Raw genomic sequence first — 24,183 nt, 5'->3', positions numbered from 1 at the left:
GAGATCTCATACGGAACAAGCGCATGCAAGCATACGGTTAATGTATGCTAAATACTCCGTTGACTGTAAACATGTCAGCGCCTGTCTCAGGTTTCGCTAATAAAGTATAAAGATTTGGCGACCTTCGCCACCACTGAATGAACAAGACCATTCCATGAGTGGCCCTTCATGGTTTTTCATTCGTTCTCCAGCTACCAGCGGCTGCCCCAAAAAATCTGCTATTCCTTTTCCACCGCAACACCCAGGTTTTCAGGGCGGTGCTTCAGTTCCTTCAGTGCACTGGACAGCTGTCCGTAGAAGGCAGTCGCCGCGTCCTCGACCATAGACGTCACTTTTATTTTCTTACCCATCTTTAATTCTATCTCCTCCTTCCCCTGGAGACGCTGAGACGTGCTTCCTCTTAAGGCTGCAGAAAGAGTGTCTTTGCACTCCTCATGCTCCTCCTCCAATCGCTCGCAGCATGTCAGCTTTGTCTTCGTTGAACATTATACCGTTTGGAAATATCAGTGTTGCCTTTTTTACATGAATAACGGTTCCACACCACGCTCGAAAACAAAATTTGGGCTTGAATAGCGCTCATATTGGCGCTCATTTGGAGAATAGGCATTTATAGGCATTTAGGCACCCAAAACAGGCATTTATAGGCACTATAAAAACACCGTAAAAGCCCTTTTTAACCCCTAATTGATGCTCATATATTAAAATTGCACGATAGAAACAGAGGGAACAAAATAGGCATTTGCCTATAATCCGGTTTCTACTGATCAGATGTTCGTTTAGGTGTTTGGAAGTCCGAAATCTAAGGTTTTTTTGGTAACATTCACCCACTGTAAATGGAAATGACAATCTCCTTCTGGACATGAGTCATGTAAGCAAAATGAGTGGCAGCTAAGCATAAAGGCTGCTTGCCCACTCTCTCTAATGACTATCTGTTCGTGTGCTGGCAGACATTTGCACCTTTCATATATAAACACACCACAGGTAGAGAGGGACACCGATTTACTGAAGAAAAAGCAGGACTGCTATGCTTTTTGTCTGCATTCTGCAGAGAATGAGCGCTGTAGGAAACAGAGATTAATGCAAAGAAAATAGTTGATATGGTAAATGATAGCGGAGGTTCTCAGCTTTCAAGCTCCAGCAGTGGACAAGAAAAAAACGTTCTGTTTCTCATTTCACTTTCCCTCTGACGTGAACGGCTGGTTCCAGTCACCGCGTGTCTCTCAGCTCATGGTGGCCGTTTTGCAGTGCTCCCAGCGTCGTTTTGCAATTGATGAAGGAATGAAATCTGCACGCTCAATTTTTGTTGCAAGGGCCCTTTAAAGCTTTTTTTTTTTCTTTAATGCAAAGCATTTCTTAGCGAACTTTGGTGACTTTGAACGTATCTATCTATGTATCTACCCACCCACCTACCCACCCACCCACCCATTTAGCTACGATCGAGCCAGCCAGCCACCAGCCAGCTTTTAGCTCTTCTGGCCGTTTTGATAATGGTATCGATACCAAAATTGGTGTGGCATAACATGACTGTATGACGAGCACAAATGACTAGTCATAACATGAAAATCATGACATGTATGTCATCAATGTCATGATTTACATGTCATGGTCTTGCTGCTCTTGCGGTGGCTTCGTTCACATGACATGTTGCAAAACTGGTAGGGTACGACATGACTGCATGGCGAACACAAGTGACAGACCACAACATGAAAATCTTGCCATGCGTGTCATGTAACATGACCACATGCCACACTCATGACGTGCTCACGGCCGTTTCGCTAGCTTCACTTATACCAAATTTGGTGTTACAGGACGTGAATGAATGACAAAGGTATGTGACTCGTGCAAACATGACAATTATTATGAGATGCATGTCATGTAAGAACATGACTACATGCCATACTCAGGAAGCCAATGCGTTTCAACATGACCCGATGCGAGTGGGTGCCGGCGTTCGTTTTGTCGCGTCACACCGGCGATGCCACGCCAAGCGCCGATATGTCTGCCACATACTTGCAGGTGCGCAATGCGCTGTGTTGCTTTGGCGAATGAGGGCGCCCGGCGTCCCTCCGTCATGAAGAGAGGCAGACACGGCGCCAACACCAACCTTTAGAGGGTGTTGGCGGTGCTGTCTGGGTAACGTCATCGGCACGAAATCACGTGAAATGCAGCATGTCGCATTTCGCGCCGGTTGTTGTAGGGCTTGGCTGGTCGCACCGGTTGCGCCTGGCAATATAGAATGCTGCACGTTTTGCTAGCTTAGCATTGCTGCGCCCAGAGTGTGCATGCGTCGACGTTACGTAGGAGTATATTGGGCCGTTAATGATGTGCTCGCCACCATTTCGCTAGCTTCAAATAAACCGAATTTGGCATTATGAGACATGAATGGAAGACAAAGGTATGAAACTGGTACAAACTTGATAATCATGAGATGCGTTTCATGTAACATGACTACATGCTGCGCTCATGATGTGCTTGTGGCCGTTTCGCTAGCTTCACCTATACCAAATTTTGTATCATGTGACATCAATGGATGACGAATGTAAATGACACGTCCAAACATGATAATCATGATATGTTTGTCATTTAAAACTTGACTACCTGCTGTGCTCAGAGTGTGCTCGCGGCCGTTTTGCTAGCTCCACAGATACCAAATTTGGTATCAGGTGATGTGAACAGATGACGAAGGTAAATTATATGTCCAAACATGATAATCTTGACATGGAAGTCTTGTACGGCATAATTCATCTACGCCTCGTAACGCTTTCCGATTTTAAAGTGACATATCAACCTCATTCGAGCTACGTATATCATCAATTCCCACTGTACGTGGTGTTGGCAAATTTTGATTTCTCTCTTTATTTTTTGCAAGCCTTCATTGACACATGTGATAACCATGGGGATTTGGATAATTTCTCATGCACCACGAGCTTTTGCCGGTTCACTCTGTATGTCCTCGCAAAAAGACCTATGTATACTCGGCGACAACGTTTCTTGGCATTGGAGGGAAGGCTACATAGCCAAATCACGGGCATCCTACCACCAGTGAATGTAGTTCTACAACAGCGCCCGTATTTTCATAGTGAAATATAGAAGTTCCCCCTTTATTTTCGGTATGGAGCTATTTGAGAGAGGACGCAGCTCCCATCATTCAGATAGTCGTATTTACTTTAATTTATTTGTTGTGACTTGATGGTTTTGAACGCACGAGAAAGTCCCACCTTTTTATGTGCACCTCAAATGCCAAGTGGCGTCTGTGTATACACGAAACGCTGATGGTACGACCCCGTCACTTTCCATAGCGTTACGAGACATGCGCCAGAGCAAACTACTTTCCGTAGTGCTACGCTTGCAGAAGCTCTGCCTCCGTAGCTTTCCTTTCAGTGCCAAGAAGAGTTGTCGCCGAGTATAGTACAACTTATGCTTGAGCGTGTCTTAGTTAATTTGTTCGTCATTCACAATTTGCATTGCAGAATCGGCTTCACCTTGTAGTGCCTTATCATTTGCACATATGCAATGTGTGGCAAATGCACTGTCACAGGTCATTGTTGTACTGTTGTATAAATTACGGCTGCTCAAAAAGCAACAAGCCTTTATTCACTCAAAGCCAGCAGACACTGAATGTATTGAGCAGTGCTTGTGATTGGCCTAGTTGGCTTCATTTGATCTGAAATGTTACTGCTATTCTGGAATAATTAGAACCTACCGACAAGAAAGGGGATGCTATTAGTAGTAATTGTGGAAACTCGCCGTGGGGAGGGACCGAACCTTGGAGTGACGCGTCTGATGCTCGACCAACTCACTTGGCTATAGTTATGATGGTCATCCCACTGTATGTGTGCATTTTTTGTCTTCTCGTACTGTTTACTTTATATGCATGTCCATTATAATTACTGCAAATGGCATCCCCTATATTTCCTTGACTTTCTTGTCTGTTAGTTCTAATTATTATTGTCTGGAGAAGTAAAATGGGCCTAATGGTGACCTCCCTACTCATCGAGTATGGTGACCTCGCTACTCATCGTGGCGGATGATCACCGCGGGTTCACGCTTAGCGAGCCACAGGGCCACGAATCCGTCACCTACTCGCGTGTAGTGCCCCGCTCTGCCCGCGCTCAACTAAACAAGGCATTCAGCGCAGCGCGGCAAAACAGACAGTGTTCGAATAATAGGAATACACCAACTTTTTATTGCCTTTGGTGGCACCCCGAGCAACAGTACAACGTCCGCTCCCGGGACGCGGAGAGCAAAGGTTCCCGCACGCGAACGTTCACGATAAGGGGAAATTGCGAGCACGTCGCAACAGGCAATGGCGAGCTTTGACACGCCGGTCAGGAAAAGGTCACTCGCGGCTATGCTGCACACTCTCACGATGGCCACTGGGCCTGGTCGCGAGAGTTAGGGCAAACCTCGTATGCTTAGGCCTACGGCAAGTGCAGCTCGATGCGGTACGACCACTTAAAGCGCTAGGCACCGCTGTTGGCTTAGCGCACGGTACCGAAGCTAGCACTCAAGTAAACACGCCTGCCGAGATGCCAAGGGCCCCAGGCAGGCTACAGTCTCGCTATTCCCAAAGGGGACGCGGACGAAGGAAACACATGCTTACCCGGTGCCGACCACGGAGGAAAGAGCTCTCTCAGCGTGCACGTAACACGTGCCGCGCCCGCACGTAGCGCCATCTATCGCCAGGTGCCGTTACCAGAGCAGGAAAAGGGAAAGGGAGCTGCCGTACGGCTGAATGGTCGCGGGCATGCCTCGGATCCCCACAACCTTTGAAATTTCGCTACTTTACCGCAAACCATGTACAAGTCCTGCCATTCTGTATGGTGCCATTTCTGGCAAGACGATTGTTTGTGGAGATCCCATCATACTGACAAATGATAACAAAACACCATGACCCCTCGCTCACACAAGCAGAGCAGCATTCACTGGTTTGGTAACTTCCATGTATATATCTGCCTGAAAGCTTGGCATGGGCAGTGATGGAAGTGCGGCTGCTCCAGTTACTCCTTCAAAAGGGAAGTGCTGCTATATGCTAGGGCCAGGTTTTTATGAAACATGCGGGAGGTTCGTTTAGAGCACAAATGCATGAATTGTTCAGTTCTTCCTGCTGCTGCTGCTGCTGCTTCTCAAAGATTGCCACTAATTCGACTAGTTGCCCAGTGATTCCACTCCTGCACCAAATCAGATTTACTGTGCCATTCTGTCAATATTAACGAAAACTGTGCCGAAGTCTCGGATATCTGGCTCCAATAACCACGCCAGTGCATCGAAACGTGCAGCTTGCTCTCGGGGCCGCCAGTCACAACCACGTACCTAGAATTATTCTGCCGAATAAACAGCAATCATGCATGCTTCCCAAGTAATTCACGATGCTATGCTTGGCGCTCACGCAGCTTCTGTTGTCGGCTCAGAGGCAAAACGCGCTCTCCACAAAGGTTCGTGATGTCTGGGACGATTGGTAGTGTACAAGTGTGATGGTGAGTCATTGGCGGACATCTTCCTTTCCAGAAACGCTTTTGACAGCTCGTTTCAAGAGTCTCACTGCATGTAACCAAAGCAATTTTCATTAACTGCGCGTGCCGCCAGAATGTCTGTTGCATCAGTTTCTGGATATCTCGATCATATTTTCCGCGCTTCGCATGCACAGAAGAGCATATGAACCGTGAATGGGAACACATTGACACCTTTGTTCAAATATACTTTATCCATGGATATTCACCCAGAAGAGATTTTTCGCAATTCCTTTCACCACCACATCTGTGCATGTAATCGCTCTTGTGGTATATGCCCCTAAAAGGCCCCATCCTTTGGAGTTCGTGAGTGCTATGGTGCCTTTTTTAAAAATGCCATCCCATTAATAAAAGCATGCCTCCTGGTCGAAGCAGCCACACCTTTAATTGGCACAGCTTTCACTAGCTTGCGATCGCTAACATCCCTGGTGTCGGATAGCCTGCTGTGAAGCAGCTATGTCATGTTACACGTCTGCCCCTCGCTTTCCAGTGCTGATAGCTGATGGGAAAAGGAAAAAAAAAAACATGACAGTATTGCAGTCATTGCTTGATATTGGGGTGAGGAGCTGCGTCACTCGAAGGGTGAAGTTGCCGGAGCACGGGCCATCTCATGGCGTCACGGGAGAGAATGTAAGACGGGTAAAGAGGTTAACTAGACTATGTCCAGTTAGGCATCATGGGACTGCTCAAGAACTTGGTGCGCTATCAACGCCTACTTCGCATTCAGAGACCGCTTCGATCACTTGAGTGGCCATAGTCACTTTAACCAGTTTCACCTAAGCTTTTAGCAATGATTACGATACGAACAAATTGTATCGTTATACCAAATAAGGCTTGACCTTATCCGCGAGGAGCCCTAGTGACGGGGTCACCATTTCAAAAATTCGCGCACTCGCCACATGTGCCAGGAACTTGCTTCACGCGCTGTGTTTGAGATCCTTGCGGTGACTTGCATACCATCTGACAACGACCCCTAGAGACCCCACGGAACACCTCTTGCGTGCTGATGCACGTACAGCATGAATGGCACGTATGAATGGAGGTCCAGTGTGGCGACACAGTGGTGTTGCCACCTTGTGGTTCAATGCTCAATAGTACTCCCTCCATGACTGGTTTAGGGAGCGATGCACTTTTTGTGCTGTCTGCACTGAGAGATCAATACGTAACAAGTATGCGTGCCGTCAGTGATGTCTGCCGAAATAGTGTGCACGCCAGCGGTCGCACCCGCGCCCTTAAAATCAAACTTCACAGTTGTGCTGCTCTAGCAACACAATCCTCCCCCCTTCCACACCCCTTCCTTGAAGACGGGCAGGGGATTTCCTGTCCACTTGAGTAGTGATTGATGACAGACCTGGCACGCTGGGGAGATAGGTCAGCTCTTTTTACCTCTGTTTCACCCGTGTTTGTCACTCCCGCTCTATTGTAAGATGTAATGCCATGTGCATTTCTTAATTCGCTTTTACTGTATTCGGTTTATGCCCACAAAGATTGCTAGCAACGCCAAGTGAAACTGCTTCACCATTGTGGATGACCAGTTTGTTATGATTGCATGCAATACGCGAACGCTCAAGCTTATTTCAGAGTTTGTGTGATGGGTAGTGATAAGGCTGGAAGATCCGATGTATGAAAGAAGGCATGTTCCAATGATTACCAGTTTACCAGCGCTCTTTGTGCTGATATCATTGTACAGTGTGCAATTCTTGCTGTGAATTGCGGGAATTGAGGCTAGCCCACTCCCTTTGGGCGGGCTTTGCCACCTTTTCTGGCGTTCTCATGTCCCGACATGACTCCTCTCCTCTGCTGTCTGCTGCGCTGGGAGAATGAGAAGTGACGCTTAACCCCTCTCACTCGGTAGCGAATGTCGACTGTGGTGCCGCGCGCGGGGTCTTTCGGAACGTTTTGCACGCGCGCGTCGGGAGTGAGTCGGATTTTTCAGAGACAACTTAGGGTGAGCACGCATTCCCTTTTCCGTCCGTCAACTCCCATTGTTTGGGGCTCGTCGAACTTCGCTGATGGCACCTTGCGCCGATGGCGAACGCTCATCTTTTTGTTGCCCCTTTTGCGTACGCTTGGCCGAAGAGCAGTACGGTGTCCTAGTGTGTGGCCAAGCTACGCCAACCCGTATCTCTCCGAAGCCAGTGCGAACACCTTTGCCCTCGCTCGAGCAACCGGGCCTTGGTCGACCCGGTGTCTCCGTGAATCACTTTTACCACGGAGACGTGTTCGTGGCACTCTGTGTGGTACTTCTCGCTCATGGTGTGGATAAGCCCATCTGCTTTCCTGCCGCCCTTTGCAACGGGCTTTATACTGCGTTTTTGGTGTTGCGGCAGGCAAAGTGTTGCGACCTTGAGTGGTATCGTGCTCTCGCCACGGCGATAGTTAACGCCTGCTCTGCGGCTCTCTAAGACCGAACCCAAGCTAGTGGCCATACTCCTTTGGGATACGTGTACGCTACAAGATTGAGTTTTCAATTCATGGCCACATGTTCAGCCAAATAAAGAGCGGCACCTTGAACTTGCCGAATGCTCCCTTCGTTCGCATCACGACCCCGTTAGGTTGTTATCAATTTGGACATCACACAAGACATGATGTTGCAAAAACCAGTTAAGAATGTCAATATAATTGCTATCACAATAAAAACTAGCTATTATACTACTTTGCTGCATAATGGATAGTTTTTAAATTGTGTAGTCTACCTTTGAAGGCACTTTCTGACACTTCCATGGAAACCCGATTGAAGTGTATTGCCATATTTGGGCAACCTGGTGCATGTGCAAGATATTGTCTGCAAGCACTGTGAGAGTACTCGTACTCCAGCACAGAAAGGCCTCAGACAGAGGGAAGGGAGGTGGCTTCACATGACTTGCGAAGTGAAGTCATGTTATGCCCAGCTATGTAATAAATGGTGAAGAAAAAGAACCACTCTCTCTCTCTCCTTGGGGTTGTTTTAGGGGGAGTACATTTGAGACAGTGAAAGTCTATTGTTGTGGCATTGTTGTACGTCGTAGCGTTTGTCTATCATGTCTGCTGATAACCACACGTAGGTGTATTTAGAGAATGCTATTTCATAAGGTGAAGCAGTGAAGAGAAAACTTTGGATAGGCAAAAATCGGATGTATGCACTAAGGGACAAAGAAGGCAAAATAACTACCAATATGGATAGGATAGTTAAAATAGCGGAGGAGTTTTACAGAGATCTGTGCACTAGTCGGGACAACCACGACTCTAATACTATAAGAACTAGCAGTAACCCAGATGACACCCCACCAGTAACGATAGAAGTCAGAAAAGCTTTGGAGAGCATGCAAAGAGGCAAAGCTGCTGGTGAGGATCAGGTAACATCAGATATACTGAAAGATGGAGGACAGATTGTGCTAAAAAAACTAGCCACCCTGTTTACGAGGTGTCTCCTGATAGGAAGAGTACCAGAGTCTTGGAAGAATGTCAACATCATCTTAATATATAAGAAAGGAGATGACAAGGACTTGAAGAATTACAGGCCGACCAGCTTGCTCTCCGTAGTATACAAGCTATTTACAAAGGTAATTGCTAACAGAGTTAATACAACATTAGAATTCAATCAACGAAAGGAACAAGCAGGATTTTGAACAGGCTACTCAACAACCGACCACATTCATACTTTCAATCAGGTTATAGAGAAATGCTCAGAATATAGCCAACCACTATACATAGCCTTCATTGATTATGAGAAGGCGTTTTATTAAGTAGAAATATCAGCAGTCATGCAGACACTGCGGAATCAGGGCGTCGATGAAGCATATATAAACATCCTGGAAGAAATATACAGGGGATCAACTTCTACCATAGTGCTTCATGAAGAAAGCAACAGAATACCAATCAAGAAGGGTACGTGTAAGGCAGGGGGACACAATCTCCCCAATGCTACTTACCGCGTGCTTACAGGAGGTTTTCAGAAGGCTAGAATGGGAACAGTTAGGGATAAGAGTTCATGGGGAGTATATTAGTTTCCTGCGCTTCGCCGATAACATTGCATTGCTGAGTAAACTAAGGGGACGAATTGCAACTCATGATTACGGAGTTAGGCAAGGAGAGCAAAAAGGTGGGTCTTAAAATTAATCTGTGGAAAACGAAAGTAACGTACAACAATTTCGGAAGAGAGCAGCGCTTCGAGATAGGTAACAGTGCACTACAAGTTGTAAACGACTATGCCTACTCAGGACAGGTAATAACCGCGGAGCCGAACCTCGAGATTGAAGTAACTAGAAGAATAAGAATAAGGTGGAGTACATTTGGCAAGCAATCTCAAATTGTGACAGGTAGATTTCCACTATCCATCAAGAGGACGGCATATAACAGCTGTATCTTGCTGGTACTTAGCTACGGAGCAGAAACCTGGAGATTTACAAACAGGGTGCAGCTTAAATTGAGGACGAGGCAGCGAGCAATGGAAAGAAAAATGGTAGGTGCAACCTTAAGAGACAAGATGAGAGCAGAGTGGATTAGGGAACAAACGGGGGTTAAGGATATCATAGCTGAAATCAAGAAGAAGAAACTGACATGGGCCGGGCGTGTAGCGCATAGACAGGATAACCGCTGGTCGTTAAGGCTAACTAACTGGATTCCCAGAGAAGGCAAGAGGCTTAGGGGGAGACAGAAGGTTAAATGGGCAGATCAGATTAAGAAGTTCGCGGGTATAAATTGGCAGCAGCAAGCACAGGATCGGGTTAACTGGCGGAACATTGGAGAGGCCTTTGTCCTGCAGTGGACGTAGTCAGGCTGATGATGATGATGATTTCATAAGGTAAAATTTGATTGGAATGATAGGCTGTTTATTTGTTTCAAGAATGATTGCTGAACAAGTTGTTCCAGAATGCTCGACTGGATTGCATTATCTCGTGAAACAAGGATTGCTGCTAAGATGATTGGCTCCATGAGATTTGCAATCAATCGAAATATTTCCAGCTCTTCACAAGAACCCCAAAGTAATTATTCATGTTCTTGAATAGTAATGCTATTAGCTTCTCATTGTGCTCCAGGCTGTTAAGTCAGCTGCTCCAGAGTGCTCCCAGATGCATATTACCTGCTCCAAAGTGGGGAATTTTGCTGCTCCAAGTGAACAGACCTCGATAGCATCACTGAGTTGCCTGTACTTTGTCGTCCAGGTGCAGCAAGGACACGGACTTTTCCCTGCACCTGGTGTGGCTGCTGTCGGCCTTCTGCTCGGACCCCAATGCTCCCCCTCGGAAACGCTCGCAAGGCCACCAGCTCAAGCAGCTCATTCTTTCCGAGCACTTCCGGTGAGGCCTCTCTCAACTTTGCAGTCATGGACATGGTTGTACATGAATACGTCATGATTAGTAGTACTGCCTTAATGATTGGTCAGAAATATGTTTGAACCATAAGCATGCTTAAAGGGGACCTGCAACATTTTTTGAGTATGGTCAGAAACCGCTTCCAATCGGTAGTACAGGCTCCCCAGAACATGCGAGCCAAATAATATAGCGCAGTACGTGGCCTGAAATTCACAATAAATGGTCCCCCCAAAATTGCTTTCTCTTCTCTCAAAAAAATGACGGAAGACGCTCAAAAATCACTCGCAGAAGGCCATCTATCAGCCATTGAATGATTTGAATATGGTGCACTCGGTCGCTACGAGGATCGCCGTGGGAGGTCGGGCAGGCACAATCACACTGAAAAGCCGTGTATTCAAAAAAAAAAAAAAAAGGAAAAGAGTGTTCAAGATCACGAGGTATATGTCACATGTTTTCGTTGCCCATCCCATTCCCCTCTGCTTAGCTATCAGCGCTTTTATCGGGACGAGAGAAGAGAGAATGCATTTGCAGCGTGCAACAAATCTTTATAACTCCGCTCGTACTGGACGGATCTTTAAAGTTTTTGTGCCTTTGAATTCGTGGGGCAATAAGCTCTATTAGTGAATATATTCTATGGTTACATGAACAAATTTTTCAGTGCCTCTGTAAAGTGAACCCGTATTTAAAGCTTTTATTGTAAAATGGCAGCAAAAGGTCTGGTGGGATAGGTCTTTTAGTTGTGTGTGTTCATTTCAAGGCTTTTGTTTTTGTCATGAGTTTTTGGCTGTGTCAGGCAAGTCTTTAGTATGCATTGATGCTTGTCAGTGAACCATCTCTGAAACAAAGTTAGTTATTTGAGTACCTAATGCATCCTTTTGTCCTTTCTATAAATGATCTTTTCAAAGTTTGCATATCATTTCTGCTGATATTCGTAGTACACTAGTGGTAGAATTTCAGAATTTTGGCACTGTTCTTGCAATGTCTGTTTCACCAGGCTGACACAGCTAAAACTATCAGATGCAGTTCGCTTAGAAATTATTCAAATGGCTTCAAAAGAAAAGTGGCTTGTAAAATATGTAAATTTTCTTTCTTTTTGTTTGAAGGCCACGTGTTGCTACCGTCCAGCAAATGTCCTCATCATTTTTAGGGGTGTCTTCAAAGAAGACCCATCAGCGTTCCCTCTCTGATGCTACTGGTAAGTTCTGCGAGAGACGTGCTTTGGTTCAAAAGTTACTTTCTTTAGCGGTCTGTGATGATAGCCTTGACTCCCACATATTCTTGGTATATAAAGAATGTGTTTACATAAGAGTGAAGAGAAAGAATGGCTCAAAGTGGAATCTGGCTCTCCCAAGGTGGCCACAAATGGTGTCCACCTTCGGTAACGACATATGTACAGTTTAACCTCGTTACCACGGATCTGCTTACAACAGGCATTTGGATTCTACATACTGATTGGAGGCATTATGCCGACCTCCCTATCTATTGATTGAGCTTTGTTTACTACAGATTCTGACACATCAGGCATTCTGATATGTTTGACTAAAATGTGAGGCCAGCAAGGTGATGAAGACTCCCTTACAGCGGACTTTTCTACCACAGACATCCTAAATTTTATTACTTCCGGCTTCAAACATCACTTGGTTTACTTTCAAGACGGGAATAGTGCCGCGGATATCGACGTAATGACTTAAAAATGAAGGCTGCTGATCTCCGGTCTCTTAATAATTAGTTATGCTGAGCTATGGCCAGGAAAAATCGACGCACAGCGTGCTTGACGCACCCCCACATGCAAAACCACCACTGCCTTTGCCACCACTGTTCCAAACGGTTGGTGGGTGGCGAGCTTGGTTGGGGTCCGCTACCGTACGCAAGATGCCTATTTGCTGTTCTAAGGAGCCAGCGGCCGATGTAATTTGTTGCTTGTGACAAAGCACATTACGGCTTCCTCGCTTTTGCATATCTGCTAGCACGATGTTTTTGCCTGCTGAGTTCGGGGCGGAGGAGGCCTAACCATGACTTCGAGCGGAAAGCGTGGCTGTAGTGTGCATGGCCACGGTGCTCGATGTTTCAAAGTACGACATGCTCAATCGCGAATACACTGAAACCCTGTTAAAACCTGCTGGGGATGCCGGCATAACTACTCACTAAACGTTCTACGCATTACCACCAGTTACAAATTTGCATCTCCTGACATGCGCCATCACAGCCAACAAAGGAAGAATTTCAGTGCCACGGGAAATATTGCCTAAAGCGCCCACCGCAAAGCCATTTCTTTCTTTTTGTCAAAGGGCAAAAAAGTTTCTGACTCTCGCACAACCGCCCAATACCACGCGATGGCAACGCCGATGAGCATTTCGAAACTACTGCAGGGTCTGGGATATGCAGTGTGGTACAGCAACTGAACAGACACAATCGGCTCTCCGTGATACAGTTGTTCCGCGGTTTGCCCCTAAGCGAAAACTGACGCAGTTTTTTTTTTTTTTAATGGAACGTGGTCAGAGAGCCAAATCATTTATTGCATGGCTATCTGCGCGCAGCGCTTCGCTCAGCGCACACTATGGCTGCCGATCCGCTTGTTGTAGAGTACGCCCTCTCTGCTTCAGGCCATGCACAGACTCTGTGAGTAGCCTGCTGGGTTAACACAGCGACGACAAGCTTTCCATAAGCAATGTGCTCTTCACGATGCTCTAGCAATCCTGGTAGCGGACGGAGGCGCGTTTGGGCTGTGGCTGAATAAAAGCGAACAGTATGGTTACGCTCACTGTATGGTGCGAATGTTGGCATAATACAACAAGGTTTCTCGGGGCTTGCGTTTCTGTAAAGCGATGCACGCTTGAACATGATCCCGCACAACGAAGAAGCAGCGATCGGCAGCCTAGCACGTTTAGGTAGCTGCCTACAAAAGCGTGCAGTAGGCCTAAAGTGACACTACACCAGACGGGCGCCTGCGCTGATTACCGGTAATGCTTACTGTTGTGAGGCTTTTCGTTGCGACGCACAAGAAGCTGATGACGCTTTTCCGGAGGCGTATCCAGGAACAAGCACCAGACTAGCGAGGCCTACTAGAGCAACATGGCAAAGGCAGCTAATTAACGGCCTCAAAATGAATTTCAAACACGGAATGCTCTTTATGAAATACTTGTGCGACGAGTCCAGAATGGTGGTGGGTAGTTGCGCTGTTGCAAAGCTATGGATTTTTGAAAAACACTTTTTTTAGTTTTTCTTTTTCTGCGCAAAAAAATTTTACAAAGATGTTTACTACCTCGGCAGGCGCACCAACATTTTACATCACTTCTACGAAGCTTTCAGCGAAGATACTTTGAAATCTCATAGAATAAGGGCTACAGAAACTGAATATCATAATTATTCTCGAAATGAACGCACTTTTTTTTCTCGAAAAATAGGAGGAAAGTTGGGGGTGCATTTAGTATGCGGGGAAAATTTCGTGAAAACTTTTTTGGTATGAGCAAAAAAATGGAGGTAGGGGGGGGGGGGGGGGTGCAAGAAAAAAGTTAGGTCGCTGAGCTTCTTTGTTGTACTTCACTCACCTTCGGGGGTTAAAGGCACTTTGTTCTGCAAGCTGTTCCTGCGGCATGCACGGCATAAAAGGGTTTTTCGGGACTATCTTTTCTCGCAGTCATTTAACAGCAACAGTAGTAGTATCTGCTGTGATCTCGAGGGGCGCCCAGAAGCATGCGCTACGAAGCCACGACGCACTTAGCTAACTTCGTGCCAACCTCGCGCAACGACTGCGCCGATGACGTTGACATTGTAGCAAGCAACCGACATCGCAGCAAGCTACCATCAAAGCATTAAAACGAACCGTCGATAACAAGATGAAGGGAAAACTACGGCGGGCGCCTTATTGCAACTGAAGTGAGAATCCGGGATCATGTTGCGGGAATAGTTATTTTTTCTGGGCGACAAGCGATTTCTTTCTGGTTTTCTAGAAACCTGCGACTCGATGGCGACAGAGGCCCTTTGCGACAACCATAGCGACAGCAAATCCTGTCGTCACTCAAAAATTGCGTGCATGTGGTTGGGTCTTAAGGTTTCGTATATGCAGGAAGCGACCGTCGGTTGGCACGGCAAGTTTCGTGATTTTCACTCGCCGTGTGCTTGTTAGCTGTGATATCTCTACACTCGCATCGCTTGTGAACCCTGCTGTAGCGTATAGATATTTAAAAAAGACTGGGTGCGTGCCGCCCACAGATAAAAAGTCGCAGCGGGTGAAGGGGAGAGGGAGCAAGTCGAGGTGGCCGAGGTGGGTCGGTGTAATAATGAAAAACGGAAGAGATCCAACGTGCAAGAAGGCTCCAGTTGTTGGTTAGCGGGACTGCAACTGATAAATTTAGGGGGTGCGCTTATTACCGTATATAATCGAATTAGGCCGACTCCTGTAATTGGCAAGGCCAGAAAAAAAAACCTTTCCTCGAATATAGGCTAAGCTTTTGACACGCGGAGGTCCGTCGTTGCAGGCTGAATCCAAACCGTTTCATGAAGCATGTTTTCCTGCCTCTGCTGGCTTTAAAATAGGCTCGGGAGACACCCTTTGCGATGTTGACTTCTCTGGCCTTCGCCTGAATAATTTCAGTCGTCGCAGGCATTTCCGCCTTTTTCTGTTCTCGAGCGAAATCTGCGACATCGGCCAGTTTTCGGTCCTGTGAACGCCATGCGGGTTGCTGCACAACTGAAGAGTTCCCAACGTTGCACATTCTTTTCGTGCACACCGAACTCTTGCTGCGCTTGTAGGTTCGATGTCTTTTCCGCATGTAACATGGCCTTCCACTTAAATGCCACGCTGTAGTGGCACCGCTTGGTTGGTGCCATCAAATCTGAAGCACAATTGACACAGGCCTTTCAAGAGCAAGAGGCAGAACTACACTGCATGATCGCTTTCAGAAAAATGACCATTGACCAACTCCACGCCTCCTCTCTGAGCCATCCGCCACGCGATAGCCGATAGGTGGCCAAGGTGGCCACAGCCGGGTCGAATTTTTCTTTTTGTAAAACGAGCTTGGCTGGGAATTCATTTCATTTGAAACTCCAGTTAGCAAATTAGGTATTTCTATTCTATTTTAACACAGGGCAGGCGTTCTGAGCACTACAGAAAAAAAATTTTAGTTTTTGTTCGCTAAGTGTTACAGCCAGGAGGCATAGCCGCCACCGGATCTAAAGGGTACAGCCGTGTCAATCCATCCAGCTATGGGCGGTAATCACGTGACAGGATCCACGTCTTCCCGTCTTTATATGGCTTTTCCAACGTGAAATCTCGCTGGCTCGACGACCCTCGCTCCCTTGCTGCGTGAATGTGGGACTGCGTGATTTCGGGACAATGGACTGTACGAAAAAAATAAGGACCACTATTCTCTCGCTGAACAGCCCTGAGCGGCCTTGTCACCGCGCAGCTCTTGTAGAATGTTGTGAAAATGAGCCTCCGATATGCAAAACCGGTACCTTGAGATCAGCGCATAGAGGGCTGTAATGCCGCTAGCGCGTTCGGGCTTTCAGGCATACGGCAGCGGCAGCCAAATCGTGGTACTTGAATCCAAGCCCACCCCCCACTTTCGCACATCATTTTTTAGAAAAAAACATCGGCTTAGATTCGAGTATATACAGTACGTGAGAAAAAAAATTTAAATTTTGATGACTGAAGTTCGGGTTGCATTTATTATGCGAGTGCGTTCATTACGCGAGTAAATACGGTATGTGGTTTTTAGAAATTCATTATATGACTCGTGATTTAACAGACCCATTCAGTGTTTTCATAAAAGTCTGTTGTAACAGTACTTAGATTTTACATACTCCTTTTACAACAGACCGAGATCGATTCTCTTTACTATAGAAGTTTGCTGTAATGAGGTTACACTCTAGTATCAAAATATAACTTCTATTTAAAATTGCCAAACTTTTGAATAGATAACGTGCCATTGCTAACTGCATGGAAACATCATTATAGTGAGCGATTGGAATACTGGTCTGTAAGCTACTTTTGCTTTTTTTGTCTTCTTTGGTAACCACGTTTCCTCTGCCCCGCCGCGGTGGTCTAGTGGCTAAGGTACTCGGCTGCTGACCCGCAGGGCGCGGGTTTGAATCCTGGCTGTGGCGGCTGCATTTCCGGTGGAGGCGGAAATGTTGTAGGCCCGTGTGCTCAGATTTGGGTGCATGTTAAAGATCCCCAGGTGGTCTAAATTTCCGAAGCAATCCATTACGGCGTGTCTCAAAGTCATACAGTGGTTTTGGTACGTTAAGCCCCACATATCAATCAACCACGTTTCTTCTGCCTTTTCACATTGTTAGTGAATATCGACATTTGCTGCTGTTGACCGTGAAGTTGCTGATGACTGCTGGTGCATGACAGTGTTTAGCACTACTGCCTTCAGTCTAGACTTTTAAGTTCCCAGATTTTGTCTTGGGAAAAATCTAGGGACATCACTTGTAATGGTATGGGCTGTACAGGCAAAGTCCCCAGATTTTGTCCTGGGAAAATTTAGGGACATCACTTGTAATGGTATGGGCTGCAGTGGCTGGCTAGCACTCGCAGCAACTGGTTTTTTGCAATTGCCAATTTTTTCACAATACTGTATTTGCTCACATAATTTTCACTTTTTTCGTGATTTTGTGACTGCGAGAAGAGGCTACACAAATTATGTGGGAATATCGTGAGCCTATACGAACACAAACGAAATAGTGTGCAATAATGCTAACACACGCAGTATACACATAAAAAAAATAACAGCACAAACAAAGTGCACTTGCTTATTTGACAGGATTAGCACATACTTTAACCAGTCAGATCTGGTCATGTGCGGTCTAGTCAAAATCGCTGATCGAGAGGTCCTATTGGGAATCATCGTTGCGGCTTCTGTCACTGCTTTTTCAAAGCTCTTTGTCCATGATTCTGTTGAGTGCGTTCGAATGCCCCATATTCTTGAAACTTCTGGAGAATGCTGAGGAAAACTAGGTCCCACGACACAATAAAAGCGGAGAACCCAAGCGTTTTCACATAACTGGAAAGGCTTTTTTGAACAACAGGAGACTCCTACAGTAAAATCTCGATAGTGCGATTACATTTTATGGGAATTTCGCAATATGAATTTTATGGTTGTTTCTAATGGAATATGCCGTGATTTGGTGTTATAAGAAGGATTTCCTCAGCCACCGCGGATGATACGAAAGCACGATTGACCGCTGCATGTGAATGATGTAACGTGGCTTGTCTGTGGGAGGAAGGCCCATTCACACTTGGCCTTGAAGGGAGGGAATGCGGCAAAACTTTCCAGAATTCCTGCCGCTCCGCCGCCTAAATGGCTGGAAAACCACGCCGCGAGGACCATGCAAAAAGTTGGTCTGAGTCCAATTTGCGACCATGCGATATCGGATCGCCTTTTTGCTTCACGGCTCTCAAACCATGTGATGTAAACAACCAGCCGCGAATTCAGCATGGCAACAAAGGCGTCAGCAGTGGCTGCGTCAGCGCAATCGCAAACGCAGCACAACAAAGCTCGCGGCCTCGACAAGCACGCATTCATCGAGAGCCTGGTTTGGATTACAATTGCTGTGCCCTGAAGTGTCTCGCTTTTGCACAACCGGCTGAGTCCGTCACTGCCGCTGCAGATGTGTCTGCTCGTGTCGTTTCTTCTGGCTTATCTCTTGAAACAATGTTTGTAAAAGCGTAAACTTTTTCTTTTCAGTGCATTTCATGCATAACTATAATTCGGTATGAATTTTAATGCTCAGGAAACGGGCAAAATGGAATGAATTCTCAAGCGTCAAGAGCAGCGACGGCAGTGCTTGCACGTACTAAGGGCACAACGAATGTGAACGTTTTTGACCAACGCGGAAGGGGTTTCGCGGCCGCTCTGACATATTTGCTTGAATTCTCCAGGACTGATTTTTGTCGTGTCGACCTTGTGGGGCGTTTTTTGGTCGCCTAAGTGGTGAAGCAAGTGAATTTTCAACAAGTTTTTTGCTTTTGCTCCCTTTGATGCCCAGTGTGAAGGTGCCTTAAGTGCCAGCAGCATGAGGGAAGAAACCGCACTATTTTATTGAGAGATGGTGAAAGCAGGAAAGTTGAAAAGAACATCATGGTCTTTTTTTTTTTTTTTTGGCAAAAAGTAGGTGACACATGAAGTTCTTGTTCGTCTTGATGATCAGCTTTAGATTCTTTTCGGTTCCGGCAGCATGAGGGAAGAAACCGCACTATTTTATTGAGAGACGGTGAAAGCAGGAAAGTTGAAAAGAACATCATGGTCTTTTTTTTTTTTTTTGGCAAAAAGTAGGGGACACATGAAGTTCTTGTTCATCTTCATGATCAGCATTAAATTGTTTTCGGTTCATACAAATTCGTATCATCAAGATTCTACTGCAAGCGTGCACTCTTCTGCTTTCTTCCGTAACGATTGCACCGATCGTCACACGTTTGAAGAACTTGATGCTGAAAAGCTTAGCGGTGGCGCGCTTCTCTTTTTTTTTTTTTTTTTTGCAAACTATATAACAGGGAGCTTGTATTTACCTGTATACATTATTATTGTAGCCCATTGCAAGGGAACAGGATAAACGTGACGGAAAAATCTTCTGAAATCAACCAAGTGTGCATTGTAGCACGGACGCAGAGAACGAGAGGAACAGTTGCTGGGACAGGCTCTCGCATGCATTCTAATAGTGGTTGGGGACGTAGAGATAAACAAACGCTCGAGCAACTTGGCACTTGCAGCCCGTTTTATGTACAATCGCGTTGACTCGCTCGCTCGAGTGGTCATGGAGTGTAAAGTATGCAAGTAAATATTTTTTTTTCTTTTTAGTAAAGGTGGCAAAATATTAGGGATGCACAAATTATGCAAGTAAATGCGGTATTTAGCCTCAACATTAAATAAGAAAGGTGCAACGTTTGGGGACAAAAATGAATTGGAAAAACAAAACTTGTGCCTTACTTAGTGGTTTTCTAGCCATGTCTCCCCTTAAGCAGCCATTTATTCGCTAATTGAGAAATTTCTTCATTGAATTTCTTCCCGTTCTGCTCAGTCGGCGACTGGGTCAACAATGGCATTTACAAACTGCGTGTTTGATGATTTTCAGGCATGAGTGCTGGTGGGAGCCGGCACATTCCCGAGTCTAGTCGCAAGGCAGCCCTGCTGGGGGACTTGGGCTCGGGTCATGCTTTTGACAATGGCTGCGCCTGCTACGACAGTTGCGACAGCATTGTTGTCGACCTGCGTGGACGAACCAGGATGGAGTGCCACTGCCAGGTGCGTGCTTGCCACTCTGGCTGACTGGCTTCAATCCAGGGATGCCATTGCATGTTCGAGCACTTGTAATTGAAAATATTAGAAAATTGAAAATATTCTAAATATAGTCGATCTCAGATATATCCAACTTGAAGGATATAGCAAAAAAAGTACGATATATTGATAATTCGAAATACGACACATGCATATTCAAGACCTAAATCAAACCATTTCAGGCCCCAAAACTATTGTCGGAAATAGTAACAAGCGCTAACATAGCGATTCATTCACGGTATAATATAGAACAAGGCGTGAATCAACTACTTTTGCAATTCTCCGCACTTTATTTTGCATGAAAATAGCGTGTAAACCCTCTTGCACTTTAAGTTACAGTCATACTCAATACCATTGAAGCTTTACCAATAAAGGACTTCAGCAGCTCCTTTGGCCACAACAGCGTGTGGTGTACACGTAGGAGTACGGCCACCAACGTGGGTCCGGTCTTAGCGAGCCGCAGGGCACGCGTTAACCATCGCCGTGGCGAGAACACGATACTGCTCAAAGTCGCAACACTTTATTGTGGCAACACCCAACGCAGTATGGCTCGTTGCAAAGGCGCGACGGGAAAGCAAATAGGCTTATCGACGCCACGGGCACAAAGTACTACACAGGGTGCCACGAGCACGTCTCCGCGGTAAAGGTGATCGACGGAGACACCGGGACCAAGGCCCGGTTGCTCGAGCGAGGGCAAAGGCGCTCGCGTTGGCTTCGGAGGGAGACGGGTCGGCGTAGCCAGGCCACGCACTAGGACACCATACCGCCCTTTGGCCGTGCGTACGCACGGGGCAACAAAAGGTGAGCGTTTCCCTCGGACGCGAGGCACCGTCAGCGAAGTCCAACGAACCCCGAGCGACGGGAGTCGACGGACGGAAAAGATCGCGTGGCTCACCGTTTGAAGTCCCGGAGAATATCTGTCTGCCCGCTCCCGACGCAGCGCTCGAAAACCCCAGCGTGGCAGGCAGCAAAGGAGGGGAGACGACATGTCGGGACATGAGAACGGCAGAAAAGGCAGCAAAGCCCACGCAAAGGCAGCGGGTTAGCCTCAATTCTCACATCCCCCTCTCCTAAATTTGCCCTTTACCGGTCTGCAAAAGGCAGCCGAACGTCACTCATGTAGTTAAAATGACACTGCTATGAGGGACAACTAACCTCAGTCCAGCCCTGCTACTGCTGCTAAAAAAAATGATTACAAAGGAGAAACAAAAACATAAATAACAAAGTAAACACATGACACTATAAAAATAACTGCGGAAGGGAGCACAGAGAAGCAGGTCCGCCTGCCCGCCTCGCGCGCACCCGCGTGAAACAACGAGCGCTCGCTCTTGCCTTGTGCACCGTGCACGCCGCTGCCGCGGAAGATGCACGTCGTACCAAAATGCCAAAATGTGGAGCAAAATTTCTAGATTGTCCGTGGGGAAAATTCGTTATATCAAGGTTGTCTCCCATTGTTACTTTGTTACATAGAGGTTACAAATACATGTGCTTTTATGGAGTGACGGCAGGGAATTGAAAAACTTCGTTATATTGAGGAATTCGTTACATGGAGGTTCGTTATAAGCAGGTTTAACTGTATATTCCTAAGTAAATTTATACATTTTCCAGTACAGTTGGCCAAATATTAGGGGTGTACAAATTATATGAGTAGGTACAGTAAATCACTGTTCTTGTTGGTTTGATATGCTAGTGTTGTGCTTAAATGAACCATCTCTGTCTTGCAGGCACCACGCCTCACCTCTCAGAACCAGTTTATCAAGACCCTCATCTCCTTAGGACTCAGACTACAAGTGGTGCCTACAAAAGAGCTCAAAAGTAGGTCTATCACTTTGAAAGCTGTGGATAGATCAAACGGCTGCCATCTTGTGCACAGGCTTGGCATCACCATTTCATTTGTGCATGCTTTGAAATGAGGAATTCTCATTTCAAGCGAAATTTATTTCACTGTTGTGAACTCTGGGAAACCGCAGATTGACATGCCGAAAGGCCACTTTGTAAATCCTACATTTCCTTCTTACCACTGACATTGCTTTCTGTTGAAGAGTAGACTAAGCCTCTCTTTCAGTGAAGCTTTGTATCTGCGCAGAAAATAACAAAATACGATGACTTTGATAAGGCACTCAATGCAACCTTATGCAGCATCTAAATCACACTTTAAAATGCATTTTTTCTTTTTTAAGTTTCAGCATGTTTGTCAAGGGTGTGCACGAGTGTTTATGTTCTTAGTGTAGTGTGGTTAGTGCGCAGGTGCATAGACACACAGAGATCGACGCTTACAAGCTGCTGGCTCGGACGAAATTTGGGACCCACTTTTTATTGGGCACGAACATATATAGAATGCGCACGTGCAAGTAACAGGAAGTGCCGCTCTTAGGTGGTGGCCCAATAAAAGGGCTGAATTGTGCTGACCTCTACATCTCCCCTCTTGAAAGTTGAAAGGTTCGATGGGAGAATGGAAGACATCTGCCACATTGTTTGAAGTGAAACTTCATGATGTGTTTGAACGATGCACCGGCCATAATATGTTTGTTTAACGCCGTCACAATGGTCTCTGGCTGCAGGAGAATGTTGCACAGACGGTCCTTTGGGGACCGTAGGTTCCACACTGTTAGTAGGCTGAGGTTCCTGAAGGGGAACTTGCTGTGGTGGAGATGGTTGCTGAGTCGGCAGTGGTTTCTCACCAGAGGCACGAAAAATACTAGGTGACAGCAGTTGCATTGCAAAACACCGCCCGAGTCTGTTTCAACCATATAGCTTCTTGGCCTTTGCCCCAGGCTGAGGAATATAGCTCACATTTTGTCAGAGCGTACCCATACATGCTGGCTCTTTGGAGAGGTGTCATGTCTTGAGCTTCATGATGCCCATTGTAGTCATCAGTCTGCTTGCACTTGTAAGCAGAATCTTTGGCGACATCTTTCCTAGGCAAACCAGTTGGGACATAGCTCTGAGTTTTGCTTCGGGACTCTGGTTGTCAGTTAACGTCTCATCAACAACTACACTGGAGTGCAGCAACTACACCCGAGTGTCCACATAACTAAACAGAGTGAGAGGAGGACGAACTTGTCGACTTGCAGAACAGTTCCTTAATTGTTCATACGGTTCTTTCTGCCTCTCTTTTGACTAGGCGTAGTGTGGGCTACTGATTGAATGGTTGAAGCCGTAAGACTCCGCAAATGCTGCACCCTCTTTCGACGAGAACAGTGGTTCATTACCAGACCTCTTGCGGTATTTTGTGACATGCGAAGAGGCTTTTGAGAGTATCGATGACTGCCTGAGATGCTTCTCAGGGTCACTGCCTCACGAAGCTCGAGTAGTAGTCCACCGCTAGGAGGAACTTCTGGCCATTGAGATGGAACAATTTCATTCCAAGAAGTTTCCAGGGACGTGCAGGTAGAGCTGTGGAGACTAGTGGTTCTGCAAGGTTCACATGGGTAGAGGCTACTGTTTGCAGTTGGTGACTAGAGAAGTGATGTCTGCTGAGTTCCCGGGCCACCAACCGGCTGCCAAGCTAGTGCTTTAATCCTGTTGATGCCCATCGTGCAGCAGTTTCAACACCGCCGGCTGAATGGATGATGGTATGACCAGCCGTGGGCTTTTCAACAGGATACTGTCACAGACGGAAAGCTCGGCCACGCCAGAGACATGCTTTGACAGATGCAGAGGTATCTTGGTCTTTTGGGACCAACCATGCTGACAGATGAGTCTTGCTCTCTCCATCAGACTCTTGTGACTGCCGTACATCCTCAGGGCTGAGCGGCAAAACTTTAGACATGCGGCTGACTACTTGTGCAGCAACGAGTTCTACTGTTTTTACAGGAGTAGATGCCTTGTGGGTGATACGCAATAAGATATCTGCTGTTGCTAGCAGCTTTCCTGGCACATGCAACAGAACTGGTACTGCGTTGTCTTGAGCCGTATTTTCTAAATACGAGGCGGCAACATGTCCAGCTCTGTTTAGTCCAGAAACAAGTGGCAGGGGGTCAGTCTCGATGCCAGAAGTGATACTACGGACAAACTCGTTGAACTTAGATAGCCCCCCACGTCATTGCGCCACGAACAAATTCATCGGACTTTTAGATACCCCCCCATGTCATTGCC

At 46.4% G+C, this 24,183-nt stretch overlaps 1 protein-coding gene across 4 annotated transcripts in view; it reads left to right on the top strand.

Moving 5' to 3' along the window:
- Positions 1–24,183, top strand: part of fwd (phosphatidylinositol 4-kinase beta fwd) — a 123,384-nt gene that overhangs the window by 30,385 nt on the left and 68,816 nt on the right. For all 4 annotated transcript variants that reach the window (XM_037426319.2, XM_075894734.1, XM_037426318.2 and 1 more), the window contains 4 exons: positions 10,655–10,789; positions 11,908–11,999; positions 19,883–20,052; positions 21,810–21,900. In XM_037426319.2, coding sequence (XP_037282216.1) covers positions 10,655–10,789; positions 11,908–11,999; positions 19,883–20,052; positions 21,810–21,900 — 488 coding nt within the window. The remainder of the gene's footprint in view (positions 1–10,654; positions 10,790–11,907; positions 12,000–19,882; positions 20,053–21,809; positions 21,901–24,183) is intronic.

The sequence above is a fragment of the Rhipicephalus microplus genome, chromosome 5 (genome assembly GCF_043290135.1).
Source record: "Rhipicephalus microplus isolate Deutch F79 chromosome 5, USDA_Rmic, whole genome shotgun sequence".
Taxonomy (NCBI): Eukaryota; Metazoa; Arthropoda; class Arachnida; order Ixodida; family Ixodidae; genus Rhipicephalus; species Rhipicephalus microplus.
The sequence above is the reverse complement of the archived record's forward strand: the minus strand, read 5'-3'. Positions and strand labels throughout refer to the sequence as shown.